At 36.9% G+C, this 17158-nt stretch overlaps 2 protein-coding genes across 3 annotated transcripts; one reads left to right on the top strand and one right to left on the bottom strand.

Annotated features, from left to right (window-relative positions):
- Window positions 1-275: 275 nt before the first annotated feature.
- Window positions 276-3908, top strand: LOC114363397 (soluble guanylate cyclase 89Db; the record flags this gene model as incomplete). The annotated part of the gene is made up of 7 exons (XM_028319095.1): window positions 276-442; window positions 672-948; window positions 1364-1507; window positions 1921-2044; window positions 2140-2249; window positions 3021-3110; window positions 3274-3908. Coding segments are annotated over 7 exons (1014 nt in total), but the record flags the coding sequence as incomplete, so codon positions are not given.
- Window positions 3909-5730: 1822 nt separating this feature from the next.
- LOC114363401 (glucose transporter type 1) lies at window positions 5731-16701 on the bottom strand. 2 transcript variants are annotated; one of them, XM_028319100.1, is made up of 2 exons: window positions 16343-16701; window positions 5731-7800 (listed from the first exon to the last, which is right to left on the bottom strand). In XM_028319100.1, the coding sequence occupies exons 1-2, from the start codon at window positions 16380-16382 to the stop codon at window positions 6395-6397; spliced, it is 1446 nt and encodes a 481-aa protein (XP_028174901.1). In that variant the 5' UTR covers window positions 16383-16701; the 3' UTR covers window positions 5731-6394. The 2 variants fall into 2 exon arrangements, with proteins under 2 accessions (XP_028174901.1, XP_028174902.1); XM_028319101.1 differs by lacking the exon at window positions 16343-16701 and adding an exon at window positions 11596-11771 and having other exon boundaries at window positions 6049-7800.
- Between the last annotated feature and the right edge of the window lie 457 nt (window positions 16702-17158).

Raw genomic sequence — 17158 nt, 5'->3', positions numbered from 1 at the left:
TATTCTATCGAGTCAACTTCATCAAATCGTGTTTCCATCCGTTAATAGCCCTAGAAAATATCCTCAACTATGCCCAATAAAAATCTTAGCCTTTAATTTTACTGTTTAGTACCTCAAAAATGAAAAATGAAAACCTCATTTTCGCCATTTTCTCTGCTACCCGGCCTTAAATCATTATTAACACCACGTTGCAAGAATTACTTCACTCTTATGGTCCTTCGTCCCAGATAATTTAATTAATCAGTCAATCACGCAAAAAACACGAATTTTCACAGGTGGTGTGCATGCAAACGATGCTATTCGAGCTGGAGCTGACGCGTTGGCGCGCTCGATGCGCAGGCGACGCGAGGCGCGGCTCGCAGGGCGCTCGCTCCGTGCTGCTGAAAGGACCCATCTACCTGCTGGAAGAGATTGACGCGCTCATCTTCTTGTGTAGCCCTATGTAAGTTATTATGTTCTCTTCGATTGCCTTGCTATATTGACTTTTAGATATAAATGTAGTTATTTCAGCGCTAATGGCATCTATAGCTTTTCTCGCCCCTCCTTTCCATCCTTTCATCCTTATGAATCACTCTATCTATTGATGAAAATCGCATTAAATTCGTTACGTAATTTATATGACTCTTGCGCGAATGGTTCAACGGGGAATTGATCATCTGTAACTATTCCAGTTTCAACGACCTAGAAGAGTTGCGCCAAGCTGGCCTCTACCTAGCCGACATGAACGGTCACGGGCTTTCAAAGGAGATGCTGCTCCAAGGCTGGCAGCACCTGTCCAGGCTCGAGCTGCTCTTCGAGAAGGCCGAGAGCCGTTGCATGTCGCTGGAGAAGTCTTGCCGGCTGCGCGACCAATGGAAGAAGAGGGGCGACCAGCTTTTGTACTCAATGATACCGAAGCCAATTGCTGATCACTTGAGAGCGGGGAAAGATCCCATGGCTGCCTGTCAGGTACTTTTATTTGGTTTTCAACCGACTTCAAAAAAAGGAGGAGGTTCTCAATTCGACCCGTATGTTTTTTTAGATTAAAGCGCCATGTTTACTATAAGGCGGTTATCACACTGCGCCGCGCTCCGCCGCGGAGCGCGGGATGACAGATTTTATCATTGTATGCAAAGAAAACACGCGCGGCACTTCACACTGACAACGCGTCCGCGCGCGGGTTTTTTTATATGAAATCACACGCACTCCGCGGCGGAGCGCGGCGCAGTGTGATAACCGCCTAAACATAGCTGTATTTCGCCTATAATGTGGCACCTACACCTTACGCTTAACGCCTTTTAAAGTGATAGAAACTGAACAGCAATTGCACTTTGCCGACATTACAACAACACTAAACCATTTATGGCGAACATTATTTTGCCAGGCGTTCGACAGCGTCACGATAATGTTCTGCGGCGTGCAGCTATCAGAGGCAGGCTCCCGCGCTGACGTCATGCAGACCGTGGCCTACATGAATGACCTGTACTCCCGGATCGACCGGCTGCTGGACACACATCGAGTCTACAAGGTGAGCTGATCATGGATGTCATACATTCTAAGTAGGTACTGCCTTGAACAATTATATGGGTCAGTCGGTACTGAGAAGAAGCAGCGCAAGAAACTCAGTCACTTGTCAGCATCTTCAGTAATTTTTATAAATGATTTTATGGAGCTAATATGCTGGCAGTTGACAGCTATAGGCTGAAGTTGATAACTGTGGGTCTAGACAAAGTGCAAATTATAATCGCAAACCAGTCGAAAAGTGGTCGAAAAGCCCCTTTTTTGTATGGAGTTTTGACGGATTCGATTTTCGATTCGATCAAAAAGTGCGTTTTGTCTAGGGGGGCTGAGCTATGACATCTTCTTCCTTACTTGTAATACCTGTTATCTCTTGTCTTATGTTATTACTATTTAGTGTTGACATTTTATTCATGAGTACAGGTAGAGACAGTGGGCACGGTTTACATGCTGGTATCGGGCGTGCCGGAGCGTCGCCGCGCACACGCCGCCGTAGCCGCCAGCGCTGCGCTCGCCATCGCGCGCGCCCTACCTATGCTCACTATAGGCGAGTCTCTGTAATACTTATATCTAGCACTCATGAGTTGATACTCAACTGTGAGAACCGCGACATAACTTGAAGACGATCATTTGTGATTTCAGGTGTCCATTCTGGCCCATGCGTGGCTGGGGTACTTGGATTACGGCTGCCAAGATATTGTCTTGTAGGTGATTCCGTCAACACCGCCAGTCGCATGCAGACTACTTCAGAGGTGAATAAGAATCCATTATTCATCAAACTTATTGGGCGCCAACTGTAGCACATTGTATTTTGGGCGCCAATTGTAGCACATTGTATTTTGGGCGCCAATTGTAGCACATTGTATTTTGGGCGCCAATTGTAGCGCTTGGCATACATTGATTTTGGGTGCTTTTTAAAAATACTCCTTACTGTTTCCTGAAACTCGAATTCATCCCAACTATCCCAACTAATATTATAAATGCGAAAGTAACTCTGTCTGTCTGTCTGTCTGTCTGTCTGTCTGTCTGTCTGTCTGTTACGCTTTCCCGCTTAAACCTCGCAACCGATTTTGATGAAATTTGGCATAGAGATAGTTTGAGTCCCGGGAAAGAACATAGGATAGTTTTTATCCCGGTTTTTGAAACAGGGACGCGCGCGATAAAGTTTTTCTGTGACAGACAAAATTCCACGCGGGCGAAGCCGCGGGCGGAAAGCTAGTCCCAAATAATATTATAAATGCGAAAGTAACTGTCTGTCTGTCTGTCTGTCTGTCTGTCTGTCTGTCTGTCTGTCTGTCTGTTACGCTTTCCCGCTTAAACCTCGCAACCGATTTTGATGAAATTTGGCATAGAGATAGTTTGAGTCCCGGGAAAGAACATAGGATAGTTTTTATCCCGGTTTTTGAAACAGGGACGCGCGCGATAAAGTTTTTCTGTGACAGACAAAATTCCACGCGGGCGAAGCCGCGGGCGGAAAGCTAGTAGTCTATGTAAATTTAAATAAAACACGCTTCTGGTTTCAGCCGGGACGTATCCAAGTATCAGCGAAAACTGCAGCTCAGCTACCGGCTGGAAGGTTCAGACTGAGACGCCGCGGGCTTATCAAAGTTAAGGTACCTATGTAATAAAAACACAAGAGACGGCAAATAATACACGACCAAATTGTTTGTATTATTATTATTATTATTATTAAATGCCGTTTTCTCATTCTAAGTTGTCGAGTGTTAGTACGAGTTTGGGTGTCTATCTAGCCTCTATATTTAATTACTTTTACAGGGCAAAGGTATGATGGAAACCTTTTGGCTCGAGGGTGAAGTGGAGGAAGAAGAGCAAGATGAGGCGTTGCAACTGTTTTCTGCGCTCTGTGGAGATGCTTGAGAAGCCATAGAGATTTGATAAAGCTCCATCTTCTTATTTATCTATTTATTTTCAACATAGGATGAAAACTATTTTTAGACTAGCTATTTTAAATTATGAATGTTAATAAAAGGTGTAGAATACAAAAAAAAACATACTACTTTCTTAATCGTAATTTAATATCAACAGACGAATTAAATTCGTTTTTTTTTCATAAATATTTTGATTGTTGTCTATAATATAGGGTACAATTTTAATATTCATGTTTTTGTGTTTTAATATAGCTATAATAAAATTACAATCTTTAATGCCATAATGTAAATAATGTACGATTACAAATCCTAGTAAGTATAACGTCGTATTATAGCAGGTATACCAGATATTTGTGAAAATATTAGGTTTACGCTCAATATTGACGCCAATAATGTTACAATGCCAGTAGAAAATGTAAAACCGTTAATGGCAATAGCTTCATTACATGTTATAGGTACGAAAATATCATGAAATCGAAAATATAACGATCGTTACATTGTCTAGAGGCCTAATTAATATTTTTTTCAAAATAGAATTGGATCTTAAAATTTTGTTACACTTTGCTGACGCTACGTGCAAGCTTTCAACCAAAAACGATGTTTAGTAAAAATAATAATAAAGCCTTATTTTGTATGTAATAAACAACATAATAAGAACAATTTAAAGAACCTTTCTGAGCATTTGTTAACTTTAATACAGACATAATGATAGCAAAATTACGCTAATCGGTTAAATAATTGAAATGCAGTAGCGCCATCTAGATGAAAATTACAATAAATTAGTGTAACATGTCTATGCTATGTAAGTGCTAGGTGAAATATTAAAATTGCTTCCTAATTAATCTAAAATGACAAACAAAAATAATAAAAAAAACTTACATTAACTTTTTTAGTTTGAGCTGCTAATGCTGTATACAAACAAAAAATATCCACATAAAAAGCAGTTAGTTATTAAGTTAGTTAAATGAAACATTATTGTTGTAATTACCTCATGTTATTATACAAAGTACAAATAAAAACAAATCGAAACAATTATTCTTATTGCTATTTGTACTTCTTACATTTTTGCGGCGCTCTATTTTAATATAATTATGAATAGTGAACTGTTAGCTATAATGGAGCTTCCATTGGCGGGCTACACATTTTTAGATTATTTCGGAAAGCAGGTTAAGGATTTTAAGGCCCTCTAGGCAAAATACCGTTTGTGACAGTTTGAATTCTTTCCGAATTTTGTTCACTGTTCTTCGTCTTCGTGACATAGCTTCGTAAAGCCCGTAATTTGTCACAATATCACTTTGTCTCTAGATCAATAAAACATCATTTACGATACAGGTAGCTGCCTTAATATCTCTACACTGCACGCCTATGGAAGCAACTTATTCGCAGACTTTGTCAACAGAGTCGAGTCAAGGCTCAATATAGCAAAATATGAATATGAAACAACATCTTATTACACGCTTTTAAGAATTCAATAACCAATTGTAACAATGTGTAAAACTTTTAGACAACTTTAGTGCGTTAATTTTATGGTAATTATTATCTAGAGGTTGGCACTAAAGTACACTAGGACGGTGAAGTTACGTACAGTTAAATAAATAAATAAATAAATACTACTTCATAACAATGCGGATTTATCATACACGTTTAAATACATTGTAAGAACAGCAAGCGATCGGCAATAAATAAAATATTATGTATCTGTACATTCGTTAAACAATAACTTATAAATTAAGGCACTATAGAATAAAACAAAACTCATACAAAATCGAGCACCTAACTGAGGTTGTAATCACAAATCAAAAAAAGTCAAAACACACGTAAAATATAAAAAGAATAACGGATTTATGTCATACAGACATTAATAAAAGAACCGTAAAACAAATGGCAATGCCAGATTTTGTATGGAAGGTGGCGTCTTTTTTTTTTTCGCGCGGCCATCGACCAAACTTTGTTTTTTGATTTCAAAATAGTGTTTTAAACCAAACTTACTATGGCATGTATACCTCTAAACTCAGTCTGAACTGAGTTACGAGCATTAGAAGTTTAATTATTTTCATACTAGATTTGCTTTTTGCGCGCAAGTTTTGTAAGAAATTGCAACAAAATATTGCGCTATTTTTTTATTGCGCTGATTCTGCTGCATACTGATGTCTGGAGTCTTTAATGGATGGTATTGTTTGTTTACACATAAAATGTCATTATTTTGTTGCAATTTCTTACAAAACTTGCGCCCAAACAGCAAATCTAGTATGAAAATCATCAAACTTCTGATGTTCGTAACTCAGTTCAGACTGAGTTTAGAGGTATACATGTCATACTAAGTTTGGTTTATTACACTATTTCGTAATCAAAAAACAAAGTTTCGTGGATGGCCGCGCGAAAAAAAAAAGACGCCAATTTCCGGCATTGTCTTTTGGCCCACAAACCTTTGGACACGCTAGAATGGGATAGGATACAATAATACTTAGTAAGTTTATAAAAAATCTGTAATAGGTACTTCTGTAAACGGGGATGGTAAATCCATCGAATTTATAAGAAATGATAGATGTTAATAATATTTTGATGAATTCTAAACATTATTATTTAATTCGTATCTAAAATACTCATATTTATAAAATTACATAGTAAGTACTTGGTTTAGAAACATTTTGGTGATGGCTCAGTCTTTCTAATTTATGCGAAACTGATGATCCAGCGATCAATAAGTATTAACCACGCCAAAGTTTCTAGTTATTTTCTTTTATCTTATCTTAAAGAATGGTTATTTTACGACCATTAGCCCAGCGGTTTGATCTGGTAAAGGAAAATTTTATCTCATGTTTTACAAGATTTCTTTAAAAATACTCGCTTTTGACAACAGCACAGTATTGTGAAGATTTTCTATTTAACCTGAGTTAAAAGAAAAAAGTAGGTAGGTAGTAAAAATTAGTAAGACTAAATACTTATTGCAATATCGATGAAACTTAACCCTAAGGAATGTAGCTTAAGTCTAGCATTTGAGAGGTTACCTACTGTTTGAAGAGAGCTGTGACTTCTTCAATCGTCTTGTTCTTAGTTTCGGGCAGTTTGAAGTATGTGAAAACGAAGAATAATATTAGAAGCGCCGTATAGGGCAAGAACACATAGGCACCCATGGCGTCACTCATCGGAATGAATGTTAGGCCTACTACGAAGTTTGCGAACCAGTTGACTAGCGCGCCCACACTCACCGCGGCGCTCCGGGCACCCTGCCCGAACAACTCGGACAATATCATCCAAGGAATAGAGCTCGGGCCCACGCCGAATAACGCCACATACAAGAATGTAAAGATCACAGCGAAAACACTCATCGTAGGATTGTCCTTATACAGCAAAGCTATCGTCATCAGGATAGAGAACACGGTCATACCACCAAGACCCGTCAGCTGCAGCGTGCGTCTTCCCAATCGATCGATCAGAGGAATGGATACTAAGGCCATAATGAACAGCATGCTTCCGACGCCAATCGTCGCCAGCCTAGCCGGCTCTTCGTTTAGACCAGCGCTAACGAAAATTGTTTGAGAATAGTACAGAACTGCATTAATTCCACCCAATTGCTGTGACAAGTGCATAACAATTCCGATAAATAGTGGTTTCCTCAAATGGCTAATTCGGAAAAGATCAGGAATAGTGAATTTCTCCTCCTGCTTAGCAGCGTGGTCTTCTACGTGCATATCGTTGATCTCATCATTGATTTCAGTGGTTCCTCTGATTTTCGTAAGAGCTATCCTCGCTTTCTGTTCGTCGTGGGCGGCTAGCAACAAAAATCGCGGTGATTCAGGCGCAAATGGTAACATGAGACACTGGAGAGCTGATGGGAAAATAGCTAATCCCAGTAGCCACGGCCAGCCCGCGTCGCTGCCTAGAATCACATCGATACCGAGTATTTGAGCACCAACCAATCCAAAGGCAACTGCTAGTTGGTTCACCGTACCGAAGGCTCCTCTCAGCCTGAGAGGGGCTACTTCAGATACATAGGTCGGCGAGGCGGTAGTTGCGAAGCCGCAGTTTACTCCTATTATGAACCTCCCAATGATGAGCATTTCAACAGATCCCGCCAACTGGCTGAAGCCCATTAGTATAGCACCGACGACGCCGAGAATGGCGTTGAGGAACAGAGCTTTCTTTCGGCCGAGTTTTTCTGCGAGCCAACTGGCGAGGGGGCAGCCGATCATGCCGCCGACGGCGAAGATGCTGACGATGACGCTGAAGATGAGGCCGGTGTTGGCGGTGGCGGAGTACTGGTCGCGGATGAAGTTCTCGATGAAGGTGCGCGGCGCGTTGATGACGCCGGTGTTGAAGCCGAACTGCAGCATGCCCAGCACGGCCGCGCTCACCGCGTACAGCAGCGCGCCGGTTGTCCCTCCGCCAGACATTTTCGGCCGTGTTCTTGACTCTGGAATAAGAGAAAAAGGGGACCGTCAAAATGTGAATTGTGTAACTCATATCATATCTTATCGAAATCGCAACAAGTGACTGTTTAGGATAGGATCAGAGACAGCGCGTTAAGATAAACTTAGATGTTTTAAGTTATTTGGGTAAACCTTCTTATCTTTGCTAGTAATGATGATGAATTAAAAATATGACAGTCACTTATAAACAATTTATCTGTCCAGTATGTACTCAAAAATATAATAATTGCTAGATAGAATAGGTACATAGGTAACAATTTGGAATAGGTAGGTACGATAGGTAATAATGTATTATAGGTAGGTTCGGCTTATTTCAAAATCATTGTTATCTTGAATTGGTCTGGATTATAAAAATCGTGTTATTGAATCAAATCTTTGGCCTATAATCGTCATTATTATAATTACGTGTCATGATAACAACTGAACAGGTCGATTGAATCAATAATTATGACAATTTATTACGTTAAGCCTCTACTAGTTTAATTTGTTAAAAATACCTACATAGAGATTGTTGTTGAATGGGATATTAAGCTCTCAAAATATGTCTCAAGAAAATGTTTTCACCAGAAACATAAATCGTCTTCGAATTAAATTGTACTGCTACACTTCACTTAAAAACTCACAAAAATCACCTCACACGGCTCTACATAAATTTCTTATAATCGACTATTCGACCAATAATCATAATGTTTTTGCAATTCACCACACCGATAGCATTTGAGAGCGAGACTAACTACTTTTCATAATGAGAGAAAAATATTTACTAAAGTGCGACACTACCTACCTACTCTTGGAAAATTCATAAAATGAGTACATAAAAATGACTCACTTTAATGTATAAACACAGGTACAGCTGAACCTATACTAATTTCATTACTAAATACCGTTACAACCGCCAATACATTATTTCATATTAATACGAGTAATTATTAGTTACTTTTAACTAATTAAGCATTTGTGTCATTAATCAAATTTTAATTAATACAAAAACAAATTTACTCACACCCGACGTTGAACACAAAACTACCAGTAATCCGAGATAGATCAACATACGGACTAAATATTATCATATTACATTTATCAGAGTAAGATATCAAATCAGATCTACGTTTCTTGATAACATCGTTAAGAAGATAGAACTACTTCAGCCATTGAAAATAGCTAAGGTAAATGGTAATGAAGAAACACATTCCTAAAACGTGGTCAGTAATCTAATTTATTCATGAAATTATGTCCCTTTTCTACATAAACTCTTTGGTTTATTATGTAAGTAATTACCTACTACAAACCTACCAACAATACACCTTTAGATACTGTAAGTAATCTATGGCAACAGTATTTTTAAACGAAGCCAATAACTTAAAACTTATGTACGCGGTCACGCGGATGTAACTTAGGTATCCAGTACTAAACAATAAGTAGTTTTTTAGGTAAATGGGTAAATGTCAAGTAAGGTAAATGTAAATAGTCAACCGTAAGCTAATAAAAATGGTCGCATCGCAGTCATCTAATTACTCATTCGTTACCAATTGGATATTGTGTTCAAGAGTTATTCACAAAAGGTGTCAATCAAAGTCGTCATATAATCGTATGATTCAGCATGTGTCAATAAATACAAAATATTATTAACCTCTTATTTGACTACAAGATATTGAAGTGAGTATAGTACTATAATACTAAAAGCTCGTCAATTTGTTGCAGACGACATAATGACAAATGAAGTTACATCAAGCAAATAAGTTCGTACCACTTATGATGATGCACACAATGCTTATTTCATGGACCCAAGGTAGGTAGCGTATATTAAGCAGCTTTACTTCTACGCGAATTTAGTCTTCTAAACCCTGTACCTCTATTTCGCGCCTTTTATGATTGCAATTAATGGTAAGATTAAAAAAGCAATACTGGAGTAGAAAATTTAAACAGTGACATTGACACTTTTTAGCAAAAACTCTTCGAGGAGAAACTACTTAGATGTTGCAATATAAATGCAGTTCTTTGGGTCACCGGCATTAGCAAAATCCGTCAATCCACTTGAGCAAGTGTTTTTGTTTGAGATAACCGGAACTCTGGAATAAATATTAGCAGTATCAAATTGACTAGAGGTCTTATCGAAATAAACCCCAACCTTTAAAATGGCGAAATTGTACTTCGGGTTTCAAAGTTTCATTAACTTAGTAAAGCCATAAAAAGCCCGCGGCAACGAAATATCAACTGTTTTTTTCTGAATAAAAATCTTATTGGTTACGCAAATCGCTGCCACGAAGCGAAATACAAGCGTAGGAGAAAGTCTACACTTCCAATTTCTACCTAACAGACATTTTGCTCTCAGAAACAAACTGCTACATGAATAATACGATAATAATAAAATAGATAACTATTTGAAAGTGACTTTGGGAACACAACTTGAAGCTGACACAAACAGTGCAAAACTGTGATAATGAAAGGTAATTAAATAGTAGAGTTTAACGTACATACACGTAATAGTCTTCAAGATAGACTTCAAGAAAATCGAATTCGAAGTCAGGTGAAACAAACGACAGGATAAGAACAATTAAAAATTAATACACTAATGCCCGTTTTCACCATCAGTCCCTAATTTTTAAGTGAACCCTATGTAAACAAATTTCCTGTAAAATGTGACCATAGGGGTTACTTAAAAATTAGGGATTGATGGTGAAAATGGGCATAACTCTCCATAAAAACTTATGTACCTAGCTACTAAGTACACTACATAAGTATTCCCAACTAATATTGTACTGATTGTACGTTGTTTAGATGGATTTTTGTACTCAATCGCTTAAGAAACCTACTTTAAGTAATTACTGAAAAGATTTTTATCACGAATGAAAATTCCACATGCGTGTGGGCTACACGAGTAATAGGAAAAACAGTGGACTAGATCCGCACGTGTGCTGAAATTCGCATTACAGGAAAAACGCACTGATTTACCGATTTACCTAGTACATGGGTATACATATTTCTTATAGGCCTTATATTACAACAAAAATCCTATTACAAGTACCTAACCTAATCAACTTATGATTTTAGAATTACGAATAAAACGCAGTAGGAAAAACAAACCCCATTATGAGTTTTAATATCATTATTATGCTAATAGCAGTGAGTGTTGACGCAACCAGACAGACAGTAAAAAATTGCTTTGTAATCTTCTTTAAACGTAGTAGGTTCGACCTAAATACGAATGCGAGTTAATTATTTAATAATTATCATCAAAGTACCTACATAAGTAGGACACTATAATTAAATCCGAAAAAATATTGAATTGTTGTATCTTATACAAATACGTTTACATATTTCGTATCATGTACAATATGTTTTGACCTTACATTAGGCGTCAGTACGTTGAATTTTGTTTGGCGATGTAATGGGAATTTATATTGTTGATTATTATAAAGATTAATTAAGTACCTGTATGTATTGTTTATTATTAAAAGTGGAAACCTAGCGATTGTTGACCGGCCTTGTATCAGATTTCGAAATTAATAGTACGACAGATTATAAAACATCAAATGAATTTCTTAGCGACGGATAAAATAAAGTGAAACGCTCAACCGCTCAACCAATCATCAGAAAATTCATGCTCTGATTAAATAATACTTTTCGAATAGTTTTTTAGCTGCGCTTGCGTGTATCCCAGCAACGAGTTGTCGGTCGTCCGATCGAGACGGTTCCACGCATTTGTTTATGTTTTATCCATCGCACACGCAAGACTACGGCTATGGCACGTGGTATAAATTACTTAAATTACTACTCACCTAAGCTGAACTCAACTAAAAAGATTTACACTGCACAGTGAACTACGGTGTGAACATTTTCATTCGCGATTGGCAAGTTTTGCATCGAACGACAGTTGCATGTGCCCGACGCGGCGGGGCGAAACGCACTGGCTCGACTTACAAGGCTGCCGACCGCCGTGATTCTTGCTTGGGTGACGGTGACAGCTGTTAAGCCGAGCACATAACTTGGCAAAGCAATGATAATGCCGTCATTAAACACGAACGTGCGTTTTTTTGTTAATTTATTGCGACGCAATTTACTTACTACCACAATTCCTTTTGGATTCTAATTATCATAAAATTACAGCCAAGTGGTTATTTTTTTAACAATTACAACCAAGTGGATATCAATAGTTTATCGATTCATTTAATAGCAATTCACATCAATACTTCTCATTGTAAATTGACTTAATCTGTAATTAATTGTAGGTATAGTTTTATCTGCGACTTTCGCAAGTTGCGCAATCGTCCCAGTATGATTATTTTAATTTTCTCAAATTAAATCTTAAACTGGAAACTTGTACACTAACCCTAAAATGCGTGAAAACCGGCTACTCAATCAACACAAACAACTTGTGATATACGAATGATAACATAGTATTAACATAATTCGCAAACCGCACACGAGGCGTCATGCAAAAGTGCTATTCACAGCTTGTATGATCCTTCAAATTATCCCGAGTGTCACAGATTGAATAATGACAAGGAAAATTTTCGCGATATAGCAAAATGGTATGTACTGCACTCTACACTCCGTAGCCTGTCTGTAGCCCCGTTACAAAGTAGATAGGTATTCTCGTGTTATAAGTAGGTGTTATGTTCTTTAAGGAAAATAACCATGTTTTTTAACAAAAGCCAGTATAATTTTTCCAATGTTTATGCACACAATGAAATACACACGAAACTAAATGCATAAATAGTAAATACTACATATTAGGTAACATATGCATGACCATATCTAACGTAGCGAGGATAATATAAAATATGAAGTATGGGTATTTAGTGCCACGCTGAACACCAATCGATATGTAATTTGAATATCTACAGCGATCTCCCCTAGCAAGAAAGTGAACTGCTCGAGTTTCCCCTCTTTTACCTGTACCTAGTACCTACCTAATGTTATAGTCATAGTCATTACTCGGCGGTCAAGGAACAAGCACGAATGCCAAAGTTCATTGGCATTGAGTTGGTAAACTATTAGTAAAGTAGGTACCTAGTAAAATAGAAAATAGTAATAATAATTTTATTTGATTCTTTCCATGACTGAATTTACTGTTATGTTGAAACTTCAAGAAAGTAGCTAAACACAGATATGTATCATGATATTCATGATCTATTCAACCTTGAGGTATAAATAGCTTGTACAAATACGAGTAAAGACACCGGAGGTCAATTAAAGTGATAAAGTGATACCTTGGTAAAAAAATAAAAACAAAAATTATTGTACATTAAAGTTAATTGAATTATATTTATAAATGCACTCAGTATAAAATCAAACATAAAAGATACTTAAAAAAATAAGTTAAGTAAATAAATCTAAGTACCTACATATCGTAGGCTGAAGGCAACAGAAAATTCGTTTCTGAAATCGATTACCCCATGGGGAATGTAGGTACAATATGTGGCATTGTACAATTCACTCTCACTACTCACTTTACTTTTCACGGGATTGGAAATGTTTACGACACACGATCCTAGGAGTAGGTAAGTGTGTTTATTGTGAAAACTTAGATAAATCTTCGAACGTCTGTTAAGCATGCAATCTCCACGCAACTACTTTAAATTTGAACCTTTATTACTTACTACTAAATGTAATTTCCTATCAAATCAAGCGCCTGTACATTCTAAGTAGCTAATATGTTGTTGAACAATTTCCTAGATACATTTTCATCAGGTGAGATGAACGTCAAGAGCTTCTCCTTTGTTTTCCATTAGAAACAGCGATAAGGAACAACTTTCTACAAGAGATTCAATGACAGAAATGACTTTTCTTGTTAACACCTAGTACCTACAGTTAATACACTTAATGCACTATCAGTTACCGTAAAACAGGCTTGAGTTCCTTCCATTAATCTAATTAGAAATAAATAGGTAACCGATACCAAAGGTAGTTCTGCCCGTGGGGAACACACGTCCCGAATGTATGCCTATTTTGTAGAACGAAAAGAGAAGAACCGAAAATAAGTAACTATCAGGTTTTTAATGCTCACCACATCTCTAAATTTACCTAAGGATTAACAGGTAGCAGACTCACATTAACTAGTTACTGTCAACTAATATTATTAAACTGGAGAGTAAACCTTGACACCATTATCAAATTCATCAAAAGATTCTCTATTTGCCAAATATTTGCCGTCATTATGACGTCATTTTGTCATGGCAGCCTAAAAGTAAAAGCATGCTCATTCGGCGCCGAAGAAATGCGATCGTCACAAGATAATAATACCACAGTAAACGGAAATACAGAAGTACCATGCATTATTAAAGTAGAGACAATGTCACCATCAGGAAGTATTAAAAGACAAATAGAAAACAGATGAAAATCACATTAGTTCACGACTTAAAAGTTCTTTTGCACGGCAGACGCAGCGGCATGTTTACTTAGCATGCTTACTGCAATGAATTAAGCCTACCAGTAAACCTTACTTCAATTGTGGGAATGCTCAACATTCCGTAGCCGTATGACGCGGGTCTGTGACCTACTAATACTTCTTTCGAGACTTCTTAGAGATAAATGAAAAAACTGGTTAAATGCGAATAACAAAAAGAACAAATCATTCCATTTCTTGACAACTCTGTTATTAAAGGTGAACGATGTGGCAGAAGAAACGGCCTAGCGAGTGGTCTTATTCATAAATAAGCTCAGAAACATAATGAAGTACAAGCATTAAGAAAGAATACCTTAACGATATTAGAACCTCGTACTCAATAACATAATATTAAACAGGAGCATTTGCGCGACGTGATCTAAATCAATAGTAGGACCTAGCTAAGGCAAGAAATTCCGATAAATAGAGATGCCACCAATAAATTGCGATGCCGACAATAATGCGATGACCTTCTTCTACATACAGAACCGGAAGAAGTTCAAGACATTCTCAGGATAAACAGACACACATTTTTTATAGAGAGGATACGAATGCAAAAGCTAATAATCTTAAAATGTTACCTGAAACGGTTTTCTCAAACTTCCTAATAATTTGAGGTGCGATAATCTTCTGATCCTTGCTCAGCACAACTTTTTCGAAAATGTGCCATATATTTTCTCGTGATATCAGTGATATCATAAAATGACGTAGGCAGTTTGAGCAGTTTCATGGATTATAAATAGCGAGTCGCGGAACAAAAATAAATACGTTGTGAATAAAAAAATTACATCAGTAACAAGATACGAATTAGAATAAATATTGTTAGGTACACATCATTCAAAATAGACTAAATTTTATTTAATTAAATAAAATTCCAATACTTTAGGTGGTTGTTGTTAGTAGGCAGATGAAAATACCAGACCGGTTCATGGTAAAAAAAACACAAGGAAAATCTTTCAGAAAACAGCGTCTCTAATTGATAACAATCCGTTGCGTTGCGGCACAGAATAAGTAGGTAATAGATAGGCACATAGACACAGACCTACCTCTAATTGTTACTGCTTCTTTGCGTAAATCATCAAAAGGTAAGCGTTCATTTGCAACTTGCCACGACCACGTAAGCGTTTTCCACGACATTCTATATTTTCGCACTATTAGGTATTATTGAAACACGTATTGCTCGTCAAAGTATCAACGAGGTTTTTTGTCAGCGCAGCTGCACTGTGCGTCGTACATTAGGAGTGACTGCTTCGCGAAAGTAATCAATTGGTGCAATAACAACCACTTAATCCCGTTCTCAATTGTATCCACTTACGATGATACATTTAAATGGTTATAAATAGGGGGGGCGTGTGAACTGATAATACAATTTAAAGCTACCATGTTTCAGTTTCATTAAAAGTCAATTCAAAAATGCTGAGATGTTTTTTACAAAGTTATCACCAACATTTTAGACTCTGGCCTAGCCAGGAGATGTTAAAAAATCTTGTGTTGGTAACTAAATTAAAATTCTACTTTTTACATTATGTTAAAAACATAAGTAGTGACTGGCTACAATTCAGCCAAAACTGCTTACAGTGTAAAATAAGTAAAACAGATAATAATATAAAAACTTTACAATGTATGGTTTTATTAACAATCTGCTGTTGACTTGTTAAGTGAACATGATACAGCTGTTTAGCATAAACATCAAGTTTGATATGAAGGCCTTGTGATAGACGATTTAACAATAATTGCTGTCTGTGATGTTCAACCATTCCATGACAATGAAAAACACAAAATACTTAGTCACTGTGTAAAATGTTATGTAGGTACCTACTGTATTAGGTTACTATGTGACTAATTGAATGATACCTGATGCATACATTATTCAACGAAAATCAATATGAAATATCAGAAGGCTTCCAATGGTGTCTAATAGAAGTAAGTTGTTTGTTGATTTTAAAACCAAATCAAGAAGATTTTGTATGAAAGTGCAACATTGTTTAAAGATAGTTATGTATGGATTACTTTTGTGTATAAAAAAGTATATAATGAAGTTTAGTGATTGATTATTTAAGCAGCCTAAAAGCGTAAAGTAAATAATAAATTAATATGTCTTTAGCTACTAATAGGTGCAAAATTAAATGTGTACAAACCATTTGTGTGAAGTAAAGCCGCTGTGTTTTCACTTTGCATTTTGACTTTTAACTAAACATGCTGCTTTGAATTCTCCACGTTTCACAACATGCGGTGCGCGACCGGTTCCGCGCGTCTCTCGCTCGGACTCGCGGCGGGCGCGGGTCACCAACTCACCACGCACATAGGCAACTAGGCACTATTTAATCAAACACTCGGTAGCATGCAAATCAATTTAATAACCAGATGTTACAGTAACTTAATGAAGCAAAGCGAATGAATTGGGCGGCACCAAAAACAAGGTTTCATGCATTCTCTTGCTTGATTTAAGGGTGTACAACTACTTTTAGGAAAAAGGAGTTAATTAGTGACTTCAGAGAATTGTTAATTAAATGGTAAGTGCTGTATAAGCATAAAAGTAGAAAGGAAATTCATGCAGTGCAATCAATCTTCAATTTGTAAACATACCTCTCTCAGGGGCCAAAAAATAGAATCAAGCCACCATTTACTACTGTCATTTTGCACATGATCTAATAACTACTTTATAAATTAAACTTAACATTTTATATCAATTTACTTTAAAGCGTAACAGTAATTTCAATATTAATTTTCACATTAGCACAGCCATCGCGCTGAAAAATTGTACTGAAAATCAAACCAAAGAGAACATAGACACGATAAAAAAAATACCTGCATAAAACCAGAGACAAACTAATATTAGTCACAGATATAATAAAAAAAGAGAGTAAGAAAGTGGTTCGTTCGAGTCATGAGGATTACGAACAAGACATCAATAGTAAGCTTTGATCAATTAGTATTAAATTAACAAGTGTAGG

The sequence above is a fragment of the Ostrinia furnacalis genome, unplaced genomic scaffold (genome assembly GCF_004193835.3).
Source record: "Ostrinia furnacalis isolate ACB-3 unplaced genomic scaffold, ASM419383v2 OfSCF7112, whole genome shotgun sequence".
NCBI lineage: Eukaryota > Metazoa > Arthropoda > Insecta > Lepidoptera > Crambidae > Ostrinia > Ostrinia furnacalis.
The sequence above is the reverse complement of the archived record's forward strand: the minus strand, read 5'-3'. Positions and strand labels throughout refer to the sequence as shown.